The following is a 16,752-nucleotide window of genomic DNA, read 5'->3' on the forward strand; positions in this document are numbered from 1 at the left end:
GCACAGGTCACTATCCACACCCCCCTTCCGGGGAGCCTGTGCAGCCCGCCACTGCCAGGGTCCCGGGATCCAGGGACAACTTCCCCGGGAGAACGCACGCCGCGCCTCAGGCTGTGCAACGTCACGCTGGTCTCTGCCGCCGCAGGCCCGCCCCGCACTCCGTGCCCCTCCCTCTCCCCGGCCTGAGTGAGCCAGAGCCCCCGAATCGGCGGCTCCTTTAACCCCGTCCTGTCTGAGCAAAAAACAGACGCCCTCCAGCGACCTACAGGCAGAGGCAGAGCCAAATCCAAAGCTGAGCCCCGGGAGCTGTGAGAACAAAGAAGAGAAAGGGAAATCTCTCCCAGCAGCCTCAGGAGCAGCGGATTAAAGCTCCACAATCAACTTGATTTGATGTGCCTCTGTGGAATACCCGAATAGACAATGAATCAGCCCAAATCTGAGGTGGTGGATTTTTGGAGCAATTGTAGACTTGGGGTTTGTCTTCTGGGTCTAATTTGTTTCTAGTTTTATGTTTATCTTAGTTTAGTATTTAGAACTTATTATCACTGGTAGATTTCATTATTGGTTTGGTTGATCTCTTCCTTTTATATATATTTTTTTCTTTTTCTCTTTTTCTGAGTGTGTATGTGTATGCTTCTTTGCGTGATTTTGTCTGTATAGCTTTGCTTTTACCATTTGTGCAAGGGTTCTGTCTGTATTTTTTTTTTTTTTGTATAGTTTTTAGGGCTCCTTATCATTGGTGGATTTGCTTTTAGGTTTGGTTGCACTCTTCTTTTTTCTTTATTACTTTTTTTAAAAATAATTAAAAAATTTTTTTTAATTTTAATCACTCTTTCTTTTTTTCTTTTTCCTCCCTTTAATTCTGAGCCGTGTGGCTGACAGGGTCTTGGTGCTCTGGGAAGGTGTTAGGCCTGAGCCTCTGAGGTGGGAGAGCTGAGTTCAGGACATTGGTCCACCAGAGACCTCCCAGAGACCTCCATCTCTATGCTAAGACCCAGCTCCACTCAATGACCAGCAACTCCAGTGCTGAACACCCTACGCCAAACAACTAGCAAGACAGGAACAAAACCCCAACCATTAGCAGAGAGGCTGCCTAAAATCATAATAAGGTCACAGACACCCCCAAACACACCACCGGACACAGACCTGCCCACCAGAAAGACAAGATATAGCCTCATCCACCAGAACACAGGCACTAGTCCCCTCCACCAGGAAGCCTACCCAACCCACTGAACCAGCCTTAGCCACTGGGCGCAGACACCAAAAACAACGGGAATTTCAAACCCGCAGCCTGCAAAAAGGAGATTCCAAACATAGTATGTTAAGCAAATTGAGAAGACAGAGAAACACACAGCTGATGAAGGACCAAGGTAAAAACCCACCAGACCAAACAAATGAAGAGAAAATAGGCAGTCTACCTGAAAAAGAATTCAGCGTAATGAGAGTAAAGATGATCCAGAATATTGGAAACTGAATTGAAAAAATACAAGAAACGTTTAACAAGGACCTACAAGAACTAAAGAGCAAACAAATGATGAACAACAAAATAAGTGAAATTTAAAATTCTCTAGAAGGAATCAACAACAGAATAACTGAGGCATCAGAACAGATAAGTGACCTGGAAGCTAAAATAGTGGAAGTAACTACCACAGAGCAGAATAAAGAAAAAAGAATGAGAAGAACTGAGGCCAGTCTCAAAGACCACTGGTTCAATACTAAATGTACCAACATTTGAATTATAGGGGTCCCAGAAGAAGAGAAAAAGAAAGGGACTGAGAAAATATTTGAAGAGATTATAGTTGAAAACTTCCCTAATATGGGAAAGGAAATAGTCAAGTCCAGGAAGCGCAAGGATAAATCCAAGGAGAAACACACCAAGACACATATTAATCAAACTATCAAAAATTAAATACAAAGAAAAAATATTAAAAGCAGCAAGGGAAAAACAACAAATAACATACAAAGGAATCCCCATAAGGTTAACAGCTGATCTTTCAGCAGAAACTCTGCAAGCCAGAAGGGACTAGCAGGACCTCTTTAAAGTGATGAAAGGGAAAAAACCTACAACCAAGATTACTCTACCCAGCAAGGATCTCATTCAGATTCAACGGAGAAATTAAAACCTTTACAGACAAGCAAAAGCTAAGAGAATTCAGCACCACCAAACCAGCTTTACAACAAATGCTAAAGGAACTTTTCTATGCAGGAAACACAAGAGAAGGAAAAGACTTACAGTAACAAACCCCAAACAATTAAGAAAATGGTAACAGGAACATACAAGAAACAAGAAACATCTCAAATGAACAACCTAAACTTACATCTAGAGCAATTGGAGAAAGAAGCACAAAAAGACCCCCCTACGTTAGCAGAAGGAAAGAAATCATAAAGATCAGATCAGAAATAAATGAAAAAGAAATGAAGGAAACAATAGCAAAGATCAATAAAACTAAAAGCTGGTTCTTTGAGAAGATAAACAAAATTGATAAACCATTAGCCAGACTCATCAACAAGAGGGAGAGGACTAAAATCAACAGAATTAGAAATGAAAAAGGAGAAGTAACAACTGACACTGCAGAAATAAAAAAAATCATGAGGGATTACTACAAGCAACTCTATGCCAATAAAATGGACAATCTGGAAGAAATGGACAAATTCTTAGAAATGCACAAACTACCAAGACTGAATCAGGAAGAAATAGAAAATATGAACAGACCAGTCACAAACACTGAAATTGAAACTGTGATTAAAAATCTTCCAACAAACAAAAGCCGAGAATCAGATGGCTTCACAGGCGAATTCTATCAAACATTTAGAGAAGAGCTAACACCTATCCTTCTCAAACTCTTCCAAAATATAGCAGAGGGAGGAACACTCCCAAACTCATTCTACGAGGCCACCATCACCCTGATACCAAAAGCAGATAAAGATGTCACAAAGAAAGAAAACTACAGGCCAATATCACTGATGAACATAGATGCAAAAATCCTCAACAAAATACTAGCAAACAGAATCCAACAGCACATTAAAAGGATCAAACACCATGATCAAGTGGGGTTTATCCCAGGAATGCAAGGATTCTTCAATATACGCCAATCAATCGATGTGATACACCACATTAACAAACTGAAGGAGAAAAACCATATGATCATCTCAACAGATGCAGAAAAAGTTTTCGACAAAATTCAACACCCATTTATGTTAAAAACTCTCCAGAAAGTAGGCATAGAGGGAACTTACCTCAACATAATAAAGGCCATATATGACAAACCCACAGCCAACACAGTTCTCAATGGTGAAAAACTGAAACCATTTCTACTAAGATCAGGAACAAGACAAGGTTGCCCACTCTCACCACTATTATTCAACATAGTTTTGGAAGTTTTAGCCACAGAAATCAGAGAAGAAAAAGAAATAAAAGGAATACAAATTGGAAAAGAAGAAGTAAAGCTGTCACTGTTTGCAGATGACATGACACTATACATAGAGAATCCTAAAGATGCCACCAGAAAACTACTAGAGCTAATCAATGAATTTAGTAAAGTAGCAGGATACAAAATTAATGCACAGAAATCTCTTGCATTCCTATACACTAATGATGAAAAATCTGAAAGAGAAATTAAGGAAACACTCCCATTTACCATTGCAACAAAAAGAATAAAATACCTAGGAATAAACCTACCTAGGGAGCCAAAGGCCTGTATGCAGGAAACCAAGAGACACTGATGAAAGAAATTAAAGATGATACAAACAGATGGAGAGATATACCATGTTCTTGGATTGGAAGAATCAACATTGTGAAAATGACCATACCACCCAAAGCAATCTACAGATTCAGTGCAATCCCTATCAAACTACCAATGGCATTTTTCACAGAACTAGAACAAAAAATTTCACAGCTTGTATGGAAACACAAAAGACCCTGGATAGCCAAAGCAATCTTCAGAAAGAAAAACGGAGCTGGAGGAATCAGGCTCCCGGACTTCAGACTATACTACAAAGCTACAGTAATCAAGACAGTGTGGTATTGGCACAAAAACAGAAATATAGATAAATGGAACAAGATAGAAAGCCCAGAGATAAACTCACACACATATAGTCACCTTATCTTTGATAAAGGAAGCAAGAATATACAATGGAGAAATGTCAGCCTCTTCAATAAGTGGTGCTGGGAAAACTGGACAGCTACATGTAAAAGAAAGAAATTAGAACACTCCCTAACACTATACACAAAAATAAACTCAAAATGGATTAAAGACCTAAATGTAAGGCCAGACACTTAGAGGAAAACATAGGCAGAACACTCTATGACATCAATCACAGCAAGATCCTTTTTGACCCACCTTCTAGAGAAATGGAAATAAAAAAACGGGACCTAATGAAATTTAAGATGTTTTGCACAGCAAAGTAAACCATAAACAAGACAAAAACACAACCCTCAGAGTGGGAGAAAATACCTACAAATGAAACAACTGACAATGGATTTATCTCGAAAATATACAAGCAGCTCATGCTGCTCAATGTCAAAAAAACCAAACAACCCAATCCAAAAATGGGCAGTAGACCTAAAGACATTTCTCCAAAGAAGATATACAGATTGCCAACAAACACATGAAAGGATGCTCAACATCACTAATCATTAGAGAAATGCAATTCAAAACTACAATGAGGTATCACCTCACACCAGTCAGAATGGCCATCATCCAAAAATCTACAAACAACACATCGTGGAGAGGGTGTGGAGAAAAGGGAACCCTCTTGCACTGTTGGTGGGAATGTAAATTGATACAGCCACTATGGAGAACAGTATGGAGGTTCCTTAAGAAACTAAAAATAGAACTACCATATGACACAGCACTCCCACTACGGGGCATATACCCTGAGAAAACCATAATTCAAAAAAAGTCATGTACCACAATGTTCATTGCAGATCTATTTACAATAGCCAGGACATGGATGCAATCTAAGTGTCGATGAATGGACAAAGAAGATGTGACACATATATACAGTGGAGTATTACTCAGCCGTAAAAAGAAACGAAAATGAGTTATTTGTAGTGAGGTGGATGGGCCTAGAGTCTGTCATATAAAGCGAAGTAACTCAGAAAGAGAAAAACAAATACTATGCTAACATATATATATATGGAATCTAAAAAAAAAAAAAAATGGTTCTGATGAACCTAGGGGCAGGACAGGAATAAAGACGCAGATGTAGAGAATGGACTTGAGGTCACGGGGAGGGGGAAGGGTAAGCTGGGACGAAGTGAGAGAGTGGCATGGACATATATACACTACCAAATGTAAAATAGATAGCTAGTGGGAAGCAGAGACATCAGCTCAGTGCTTTGTGACCACCTAGAGGGATGGGATAGGGAGGGTGGGAGGGAGACACAAGAGGCAGGAGATATGGGGATATATCTATATGTATAGCTGATTCACTTTGTTATAAAGCAGAAACTAACACACCATTATAAAGCAATTATACTCAAATAAAGGTGTTTAAAAAAATAGACGTAGGGATAGTCAAAAAAAAAAAAAGAACTAGAAGTTGAAGGTTTGGAAAATTCTCAAACTATCCATATATCATGCTCTGGAAAAAAACCAAGGGTGTGGCTGAACAATGGTTTGCTGAAGAGATCAGGCATGTGACTCATGGATCAATCATCTTAGCAGAAGCCAGGAATAGAGATGTGGCTATCCAGGAAAGATCTGTGGAGGACCCTCTTGTCTGATGGCTTGGACCCCCATGAATTGCCTGGGAGGCCAACAAGGTTTATGAGAATTTTATACCAGCAGAAACACTGCCAGCTTGCACTGAAGGGGCAAAGATGGTAAAAAATGAAGAACGGCTGTCAGGATTCCACAGGTGTGAAATGAGTCAGTAGAGCTAACTGGCTGTGAACAAGTGTTATCTTTCAAGAAAAGGGAAGAATGACCCCAACGGCAGATAAGAGTCCAGTAGGGCTATCACTGCTGCCATGGGCATAGGTCCAGGAACAAGGCCGGCACTTCCATGGCTCCAGAAGCCAGGACTACTATCCCAGTGGGCCAGAGGACAGAGCATGGAGCCAAAGAGGATTGTTCTCCAAGTCTTAAAATCTAATGAGCAGGGGACTTCCCTGGTGATCCAGTGGTTAAGAATCCGCATTCCAATGCAGGGGACGCGGGTTCAATCCCTGCTCAGGGAACTAAGATCCCACATGCTGCGGGGTAACTAAGATCCCACCTGCTGCAGGGCAACTAAGCCTGCGTGCTCTAGAGCCCACATGCCGCAGCTACTGAGCCCGCACACTCTGGAGCCTGCGTGCCACAAATAGAGAAAAGCCCGCATGCCGCAACAAAAGATCCCACGTGCTGACGCAGCCAAATAAATAATAAATAAATAAATATTTTAAAAATATCTAATAAACAGAATGGGAGAAAATATTTGCAAACGAAGTGACTGACAAAGGATTAATCTCCAAAATACATAAACAGCTCATGCAGCTCAATATCAAAACAAAACCAAACAACCCAATCAAAAAATGGGTGGAAGATCTAAATAGACATCTCTCTGAAGAAGAGATACAGATGCACATGAAAAGATGCTCATCACTAATTATCAGAGAAATGCAAATCAAAACGACAATGAGGTGTCACCTCACACCGGTCAGAATGGCCAATCATCAAAAAATCTACAAACAATAAGTGCTGGAGAGGGTGTGGAGAAAAGAGAATCTTCCCACACTGTTCGTGGGGATGTAAATCGGTACAGCCACTATGTTCCTTAAAAAACTAAAAATAGAGCTACCATATGATCCAGCAATCCTACTCCTGGGCATATATCCAGAGAAAACCGTAATTCAAAAAGATACACATACCCCAATGTTCACTGCAGCACTATTTACAACAGCCAGGACATGGAAGCAACCTAAATGTCCATCAACAGAGGAATGGATAAAGAAGATGTGGTACATATATACAATGGAATATTACTCAGCCATAAAAAGAATGAAATAATGCCATTTGCAGCAACATGGATGGACCTAGAGATCGTCATACTGAATGAAGTCAATCAGAGAAAGACAAATATCATATGATATCACTTATACATGGAATCTAAAAAAATGGTACAAATTAACTTATTTACAAAACAGAAACAGAGTTACAGATGTAGAAAACAAACTTATGGCTACCAGGGGGGAAGCTGGGGGATAAATTGGGAGACTGGGATTGACATAAACACACTACTGTATGTAAAATAGATAACTAATAAGAACTACTGTATAGCACAGGGAACTCTACTCAATACTTTGTAATGACCTATATGGGAAAAGAATCTGAAAAAGAGTGGATGTGTATGTATATGTATAACTGATTCACTTTGCTGTACAGCAGAAACTACACAACACTGTAAATCAACTGTACACCAATAAAATTATTTTTAAAAATCTAATGACAGAATGGCCATTATCAAAAAAGCTAAAAACAAAAAATGCTGGAAAGGGTGTGGTGAAAAAAGGAACCCTCCTACACCCTTGGTGGGAATGTAAATTGATACAACCACTATGGAAAACAGTATGGAGGATCCTTAAAAAACTAAAAATAGAACTACCATATGACCCAGCAATCCCACTACTGGGCATATACCCTGAGAAAACCATAATTCAAAAAGAGACATACACCCCAATGTTCATTGCAGCTCTATTTACAATAGCCAGGACATGGAACCAACCTAAATGTCCATTGACAGATGAATGGATAAAGAAGATGTGGCACATATATGCAATGGAATATTACTCAGCCATAAAAAGAAATGAAACTGAGTTATTTGTAGTGAGGTGGATGGACCTAGAGTCTGTCATACAGAGTGAAGTAAGTCAGAAAGAGAAAAACAAATACCTTATGCTAACACATATATATAGAATCTAAAAAAAAAAAAAAAATGGTACTGATGAACCTAGTTGCAGGGCAGGAATAAAGAGGCAGACATAGAGAATGGACGTGATGACATGGGGTGGGAGGGTGAAGTGAGAGTAGCATGGACACATATACACTACCAAATGTAAAATAGTTGGCTGGTGGGAAGCGGCAGCACAGCACAGGGAGATCAGCTTGGTGCTTTGTGATGACCTAGAGGGGTGGGATTGGGAGGGTGGATCTCCGGAGATGCAAGAGGGAGGGAACTGGGGACATGTGTATGCATATGGCTGATTCGCTTTGTTGTGCAACAGAAACTAATGTGGTACTGTGAAGCAATTATACTCCAATAAAGATGTATTAAAAAAAAACTAATGAAATTTGCCCTGCTAGGTTTATAATTTGCTTGGGAACTCTGGCCCCTTTCTTCCTCCTTTGAGAATGAGAATGTCTTTCCAATGCCTGTCCCACCATTGTATTTGGAATAATCTGTCTGATTTCACAAGTTCACAGGCTATAGAAGAATTTTGTCCCACTCATACCTGACTTAGACGATATTTACATGATATATTAGTCCAGATTCTCCAGGGAAACCGAACCAATAGGAAGTGTGTGGGCATATGTGTATATACCTATATAAATAGAGAGAGAGATTATAAAGAATTAGTTCGTGCAATTATAGAGGCTGACAAACCACAAGATGTGCAAGCTGGAGACCCAGGAGAGCAGACGATGTAGTTCTAGTCCAAAAGCAGGCAGGCTCGAGACCCAGGAAGGGCTGATGCTTCCGTCAGAGTCTGAAGGCAGGAAAAAACTGATGTCCTGGGGCTTCCCTGGTGGTGCAGTGGTTAAGAATCCGCCTGCCAAGGCAGGGGACACGGGTTCGAGCCCTGGTCCGGGAAGATCCCACATGCCGCGGAGCAACTAAGCCCGTGCAGCACAACTACTGAGCCTATGCTCTAGAGCCCAAGAGCCACAACTACTGAAGCCCACGTGCCACAAGTACTGAAGCCTGCGCGGCTAGATCCCGTGCTCGCAACGAGAAGCCACCGCAATGAGAAGCCCACGCACCACAACGAAAGAGTAGCCCCCGCTCACCGCAACTAGAGAAAGCCCGTGCAGAGCAACAAAGACCCAACATGGCCAAAAATAAATAAGTAAATTTATTTAAAAAAACAAAAAACAAAACTCATGTCCCAGCTCAAAGGCAGTCAGGCAGGAGGAGTCCCTCTTACTCAGCCTTTTTCTTCTATTCAGGCCTTCAACTGATTGGATGAGACCCATGCACATCAGGGAAGGCAATCTGCTTTACTCAGTTTCCTGATTCAAACGTTAATCTCGACCAGAGACATCTTCACAGACATACCCAGAGTAATGTCTGACCAAACATCTGGGTACTCCATGGCCCAGCCAAGTTGACACATAAAACTAACAATTACAGAAGAGACTTCAGAGTTGATGCTGGAATAGGTTAAGACTTTGGGGGGTGCTGAAATTGAGTGAATGTATTTTACAGGTGAGAAAGACATGAATTTGGAGGGGGAGGCAGAGAATAGTGCATTATGGGTTGGACTGTGTCTCCGTAAAATTCATATATTAAAGTCCTAACCTCCATTACCTCAGAAAGTGACCTTATTTGGAGATAGGGTCTTTACAAAGGTTATCAAGTTAAAATGAACGTATTACGGTGGGTCCTAAGGCAATGACTGCTATCCCTATCAAAAGGGGAAATATGGGGACTTCCCTGGTGGCACAGTGGTTAAGAATCTGCCTGCCAATGCAGGGGACACAGGTTCGATCCCTTGTCTGGGAAGATCCCACATGCCGCGGAGCAACTAAGCCCATGGACCACAACTACTGAAGCCCGCACACCTAGATCCCGTGTTCCGCAAGAAGAGAAGCCACTGCAATGAGAAGCCTGCCCACTGCAATGAAGAGTAGCCCCCACTCACTGCAACTAGAGAAAGCCTGCGTGCAGCAATGAAGACCCAAAGCAGCAAAAATAAAAATTAATTAATTAATTTAAAAAATAAAGAAATGCTTTACCAGGAGCCTTTTAAAAAAAGGGGGGGCGGCGGAAATGTGCACACAGACCTGCACAGAGGGAAGACAATGAGAAGCGACACAGGGAGAAGACAGCTATCCACAAGCCGAGGAGAGAGGTCTGGAGTAATTCCTTCCCTCACAGCCCCCGGAAGGATGCAACCCTGCCAACACCTTGGTTTTGGAATTCTAGCTTCCAGAACTGTGAGACAATAAATTCCTGTTGTTTAAACCACTTAGTCTGTAGTAATTTTTTTACAGCAGCCCCAACAAACTAATACACAGACTCTAATCTCTGTCAATTAGTATTGCTCTCACCACATTCTTGTCTTTAATAGTGATCATTAACAGTTACGGAGTGTTTACTAGGTGCTAGTCACTGCAGTAAGTACTTGGATACATGCTATCTCAGTGAATACTCAAGGCCACCTTTTGAGTAAACTTTATGGTATAAGAATTGTGACTCAATAAATATACAAGCAGTCAAGAAAATACAACTTTTTTTGAAGTTGATGTGATCATTATTCCAATTTCACAACTGAATTCAAGAAAACTAGTATAAGGGCAGGGGCAGAAACTGAACCCAGATGTCTGAGTACAGACCTGTGCTCTCAACCCCACCTCATCAAAGTGCCCTCCCTACCCCACTTTGCTTGCTTCCAATGTGACAGCTGTGTGAGAAATTACAGTATGCCAAGATAAGGACTTCACAGCGTGACAGCGCATCGTGCTATTCACAGCTATGTGTTACTTGCAGCCCCACAGTACACTAGAGTCCACAAAGCCCATAAAATGAGACAACTCTTAATGGGTTAATTTTTAAACACACAGATTTTAAAAAGCAGGCACTATATGCATTGCCAAGGGTCTTCAGAAGTCTGAATCCAAACTGTAGTAAGGGTCTTTTTAAAAGCTTGTCAAACCGACTCTGAAATTAATATAGAAAGTCAAAGGAACTAGAAAAGCAAAACAATTTTGAAAAAGAACAGAGTTAGCCAACTTGAATTACCTAATTTCATGACTTATTATTATAAAGCTACAGTTATCAAGTGTGGTATTGGTGAAAGGACACATAAATCAGTGCAACAGAACAGAAAGTCCAGAGATGGATCCACATGTACATGGACAGTTAATTTTTACCAAATTTGAATGTGCAATTCTGTGGAGAAAGGATAGTATTTTCAATAGAAGTCGTACTGCATCAACAGAATATTCATATGCTAAAGGTATATATCCCTATACCTGACACCTATTTAAAAGTTAACTCAATATGGATCGGAGTCTAAAAGTGAAACTTTAAGTTGTAAAAATTCCAGAAGAAAACATAAGACCAAATCTTTACGACCTTGAAGTTTGCAAAGATTTCTTAAATATGACACCCAAAGCATAATCTATAAAGAAAAAGTTAATAAAATGGATTTATTAAAATGTTAAATATCTGCTTTTTGAAGACACTGTTACAAAAATGAAAGACAAGCCCCAGACTGAAAGAACATATTTACAAAACACATATCTTACATAGGACCTGTACCCAGAATATATAAAAACATTAAGAAATTAATGAGCAAAAACTTCAATTTAGAAAATGGGCGAAAGCTCTAAACAGACCTTTTATTAAAGGAGATATATGAGTGACACATAAGCACGCTGGAAGATAACATCTTTAATCATCATGGACACATACACAGCTCTGCGATGAGGGGACAAAAAAACCAACAATACCAAATGCTGGTGACGGTGTGGAACAACTGCAACTCTCATGCACTGCTAGTGTGAAGGGAAGGGGGACAGCCACTGTGGAAAACACCGTGAAGTTTGTTATAAAGTTAAACCCCCATTTACCGTATGACCCAGCAATTCCACTTCTAGATACTTAGCCAAGAGAAATAAAGACCTCTGTTCACACAGAAATCTGCTGATGAATGTTCACAGCAGCATTATCCATAATCACAAAAAAAACTGGAAATAACTCAAATAGGAATACTACTCAGTAATAAAAAGGAACAAAGTACTAATACAGTATACAGAACACCACTGATGAATCTGAAATTCATTATGCTGAGTGAAAAAGGCTACACACATATGATTCCATTTATGTGACGTTCTGGGGAAAAGACAGAATTACAGAGACAGATCAATGGCTGCCAGGTCGGGCAGGAAGGGAAAGACCAGGAGCGTATCTGGGGGGATGAGGTTACTGCTCTGCAGTTCCATTACTGTAGTGTTTACAGACATACTCTGTATGTCTGTCAAAGTATCCTAAAAAGGGTCAACTTTATTGTAAACAAATTATATCTCACTACAGACTTAAAAAAAAAAGAGTAGCCTTGAGACCGGCTGGGACCCTTTGCTGCAGTGCTGGCACCTGGACATGTAACATCTCCAGCAGCAAAATACAAAGAAAGCAGAAGGGCCTAAAAATAACCGCATGTGTGCCCAGTTGGGGCAAATTACGAACAAGGTACAAAAAGACCAAAAACCCACTTCTGAGGAACCAGGAGCAAAAGCAGGGTACCAGGAACAAAAAGCAGGGTACTGCGCATGCCCCCTGCACACAGACCCACCAAGGGGCTGGGCAGACCAGCAAAGCTACCCCTCTGGCCTGACCCCTGGACCCATTCCTACCCTCGCCCCAGATAAGGAACCTGCTCACCTCCCCCCTTAAGGAATGAAAAGGGAAACTGTTAACATGCTTTAGCTCCCTTGTGCTGTAGCATGAGTCCCAATAAAGCCTTGCTTGAATTTCTTACCTGGCCTCTTATCAGCTTCTATTGATGAAGGAGTCCAAGAACCCCACAGCTTAAGGTGAAGTTTAAAATTTTCTTTTAAGATGGGAACATAAAAATTCTAAAAGACGGGCACACCCTGCCTGTCTCAAGCAAGTTAAGTTAGTTAAGTTGATTTGAATAAAGTTTGGGTCTTCTTTTGTTTTGTCTTTTTAAAGTATGTCATAGCTTCTATACTACAGGAGTTTGAAGGCCTGGTTTCTGCCCGATTCTGCCAATCAGGTGATACATAATTGTCAGAGAATATTTATTTCACTTTCTTTTTCTGCTTCTAAGTTCCTTATTTTTAAAAATGGGAAAAGCATTCCTAACCTCAATGTAGCTTTAGTTGGCTGATCCTATACATATTTCATACATGATATATGGAATATGTATACGATCAGCCAACTAAATATAGATATATTATTATAGCAAATTCAGTCAGAGTTAAGATTGAAATTTAACAAAAAAAACCTCAGTCATTACAAATGCTAACAGGGTAGCAGACAATAAATTATCTGGAATGGAATTAGGAAAGTAAGTAATACGAATCACAAGTACCAAAAAAACTAGCATGTTTGCTAATGGGAATATATTGGGCCTTTTATAAATAGTAACTTTCTTTGGGGATGGGCGGCACAAAGATGTCCTTTTGTAAGAGAATTATTATCGCAGGTTATCTTTGTGGATTAATAAATGCAATTTATTTCGCCAACAAAACACTGACCAAGTGCCCACCAAGTGTCAGCACTAAGTGCTTTACATATTATTAACTAATATCTGCAAGAACCAAAAAACGGCACCAAGTGTACTTAGGGAAGTAATTTCCTTACAGTCACAGGTTTTACGGAAAAGCTTCAGCAAGTCCCAGTAAAACTGATGAAGGAAAAGCATTTATATCAGTCATGCCGAATTTGAAACCATTCCTGAAAAACCCCTGTAAAGATGGTTTGCGTCCCATACCTAAACTATGTGCCCTTACCCTTATTCAAGAAGCTATCGTTCTGATTTAATAAATGAGGAACTAAAGTCTCTACTCACGTGGCTATTAGAGAACAAGAGTTCGGTATTTAATAGCTTTTCTTCATGTTCTCATACACGAATCACCGGTAAGAGCCATAGCACAGGTGCTAAACGTGCCTCGGGGACAATGCCTGTGCGTGCGTGTGTGCGCCAGCGCGTCCCGGAGGAACGGTAGTCCTAAACACATGCTTCAGGCCCAGGAAGGCAGGGGGCCCTCGGCCTGGGCCTCAGGGCTTACACGGTCTTGCTTTCTGTGGCCCTGCTGCCGCTTCATTCCGAGAACATTCCAGGATACCGTAGTGCCAAGATTCCCTGTCCAAAGGGCTCCAAAGCTGCTTCCAGGGTCCGTCTAGCTGAGAGATGACCCTGCCACCAGTATATATGCTGCTAGTCTGGGAAAGGGCCAAGGGGGGCTGTTGGGTGGGGGGGGGGGGGGGAGCTGGGGTGATGGGGGTCATGCAAACTGCACTATTCCCGCCCCCATCATCACACGCACCCAGGTCGTCAAGGGGGTGGGATGGAGCCCGCTCTCCCCGCGCCTCCACTTCCCGGTAAAGAAGTCAGTGAAATCTCAGGTGCTTAAAGACGGCTCCCCAAGAGTAAGCCAGAGACACCCTGCCAACGGCAGCCCAACGCCTGCCAAGGGGAGATGCAGACAAACGCCAAGCCAGGCGCACTGGCGGATGGAGATGAAGCCCTGGGCGGGCTAGAGGAGCACGACCGCCAAGGCTGAGCCCTTCCCCGCAGCGGATCCCCGCGGCCGGCCGCAGCCCCGCTCTACTGCAGGGGGAGGCGTGCGCGGGCGGACGGGCAGGGTCGCTAAGAAACGGCTCCGCACGTCTTCCGCAGTGCGGGGAGACGGCAGCGCAGCACCGGCGGTCGGCTGGCTGGCGCGGGTCGAGGGCCCGACCATCAGCTGATTCTGGGGAGCCAGTCAAGCGCCCGCGGGGGCAAAGGGCGGGGCCGCGCCAACGTCCCCGCCGCGGCCGACGTCAGTGCCGCTTGCCGCTTGCCGCTTGCCGCAGGATCGCAGCTCGCGGGCAGCTCTCCGCGGGAGCCACCGAGACCTCTGCGCTGCTCCGCGAACATGGCTGACTCGGAGAACCAGGGCCCCGCGGAGCCGAGCCAGGCGGCGGCGGCGGAGGAGGTAATGGCGGAAGGCGGTGCGCAGCGGGGAGATTCTGACAGCGCGTCCGGCGACTCCGACGGCGCGGTCGGTCAGACGGCCGAGGAGCCCCAGACGCCTGCAGAGAATGCACCGAAGCCTAGAAATGACTTTATCGAGAGCCTGCCTAACTCGGTGAAATGCCGAGTCCTGGCCCTCAAAAAGCTGCAGAAGCGGTGCGATAAGATAGAAGCCAAATTTGATAAGGAATTCCAGGCTCTGGAGAAGAAGTATAACGACATCTATAAGCCCTTACTCGCTAAGATCCAGGAGCTCACCGGTGAGATGGAGGGGTGTGCGTGGACCTTAGAGGGTGACGACGAGGAGCTGGAGGATGAAGAGTACGAGGAGGAGGAGGGAGAGCCTGCGGCGGAGGCGGCGGCGGCGGCTGCTGCCGCCAGAGATGAGGGTCCCCACTCTGCAGTGTCTGACGACGCCCAGAAATAAGTGGGGGCAGAAACTGCAGAGGAGAATGACGACGCAGATTCAAAACCCCGGTTTGTTTTTTTTTTTCTTTTACACATCGGTGGACTTGAAAAGGCTCAGGTTTTGGACCAAAGTACAATGTGAATCAATTCTGACATTCCTAGAATCATATTGAATCGATGCAATCAGGTTCTGGCCAGCCCGTTTCCAATCTGAACACCAATATACCAAAAGGTGTTGTAAACGAGTTAAATTTAAAATGGCTTTTTCATGATCTCTTCTGCGAGGGCTGGAGTTGAGACTTCCTAAGGGTGCCAAGTAGATGTGAAGTAAAGAACGTCACTTTGAAACCCTCTGACCACACTGTCATCACACTACGCACAGAACACCCAAGCCGAGACCGAACATGTTCTCAATGCCTAATTCTTCAATTTCTTTAGTCTTGCATTTTTCCAGCGCAGAAGCATCAGAACCCAAGAAAAATCTCATCTTTAAGACTTCGCTTTCGTAACCCAGACATCAGCTTTACACTTCAGAGAAGCGTGATGGGATGGAGGAAGCCCGTGCCGATCATGACAGTACTGTTAATGAGGCGCATAAAACTGCCACTTCAAATTCTAAAGACTGCTCTGAATATTTGGTTCTGAGAAGGAGGGTGTATAACCTGTACACTATTGTCAACATATGTGTTCATTATGTACAGTCTCGTGTTTATGTGTTTTCTTGGTAGTGTCTATTTACAAAGGTGTTTAAAAAAAAACGTTTAAGTATTGATCCCTTTATCTAGCATTTTAGAAATATTAATTTACTTGAAAAGATGTAGAATCTAGTAAATTCTGTAAAGCATGTGTATCCAATGTTATGTTGGATCCTTGTGATGTCTTTTTGTCTTGTAGCTTTTAGAATGTAGCTGTGAAAATTATCAGAACACTTCACGGAAGCTAATGTGTGGAAAAAATATATACTTGAAGAACCAATCCAACTGTGTGTCCCCACCCCCAGCTCGGAAGTAGAAAGGGTTTAAGTTTGCTTGTGTTAGCTGTGCCTTCCTTATTTTGCTATGTAAATGTGACATATTAAATAGAAAATGGTGCATAATCAAATTTTTCTGCTTGAGAACAGACTCATACAGTAAAGGATTTTTAGGAGGACACATTTAATGTAAAGACTCTTAGCTTCTTTGTGGGTTTTGAATTGTGTGATCTATAAAGAAATTTAAGCATAACGTTGTTTACCACTGTGGTGTTAATAAAACAGTATTTTCAAAAAACAAAAGGACTCATACCCTGACTGCCTGGAATCAAATCCCAGCTCTGCCTCCTATTAGCAATGAATCTTGGGCAATTACGTTACTCTGTGTTCAGTTTCTCCTCATCTATAAAAGGGGATAGTAAGTCCCTTCCTCACAGGTTATTATGAAGAACAAACTAGTTAA

At 42.4% G+C, this 16,752-nt stretch overlaps 2 protein-coding genes across 2 annotated transcripts in view; one reads left to right on the forward strand and one right to left on the reverse strand.

Annotated features, from left to right (window-relative positions):
- Window positions 1-16,752, reverse strand: part of HERC3 (HECT and RLD domain containing E3 ubiquitin protein ligase 3) — a 134,742-nt gene that overhangs the window by 15,783 nt on the left and 102,207 nt on the right. The gene's annotated exons all lie outside the window — the stretch shown is intronic.
- On the forward strand, window positions 14,814-15,338 carry NAP1L5 (nucleosome assembly protein 1 like 5). Its single transcript, XM_007450673.1, has one exon. It carries the CDS (start codon window positions 14,814-14,816, stop codon window positions 15,336-15,338), a length of 525 nt encoding a protein of 174 aa, XP_007450735.1.

Source organism: Lipotes vexillifer, unplaced genomic scaffold (genome assembly GCF_000442215.2).
Source record: "Lipotes vexillifer unplaced genomic scaffold, Lipotes_vexillifer_v1.1 scaffold34, whole genome shotgun sequence".
NCBI lineage: Eukaryota > Metazoa > Chordata > Mammalia > Artiodactyla > Lipotidae > Lipotes > Lipotes vexillifer.

Coding starts and splice junctions, on each gene's coding strand:
- NAP1L5 (XM_007450673.1), top strand. CDS start 14,814: ATGGCTGACTCGGAGAACCAGGGCCCCGCGGAGCCGAGCCAGGCGGCG.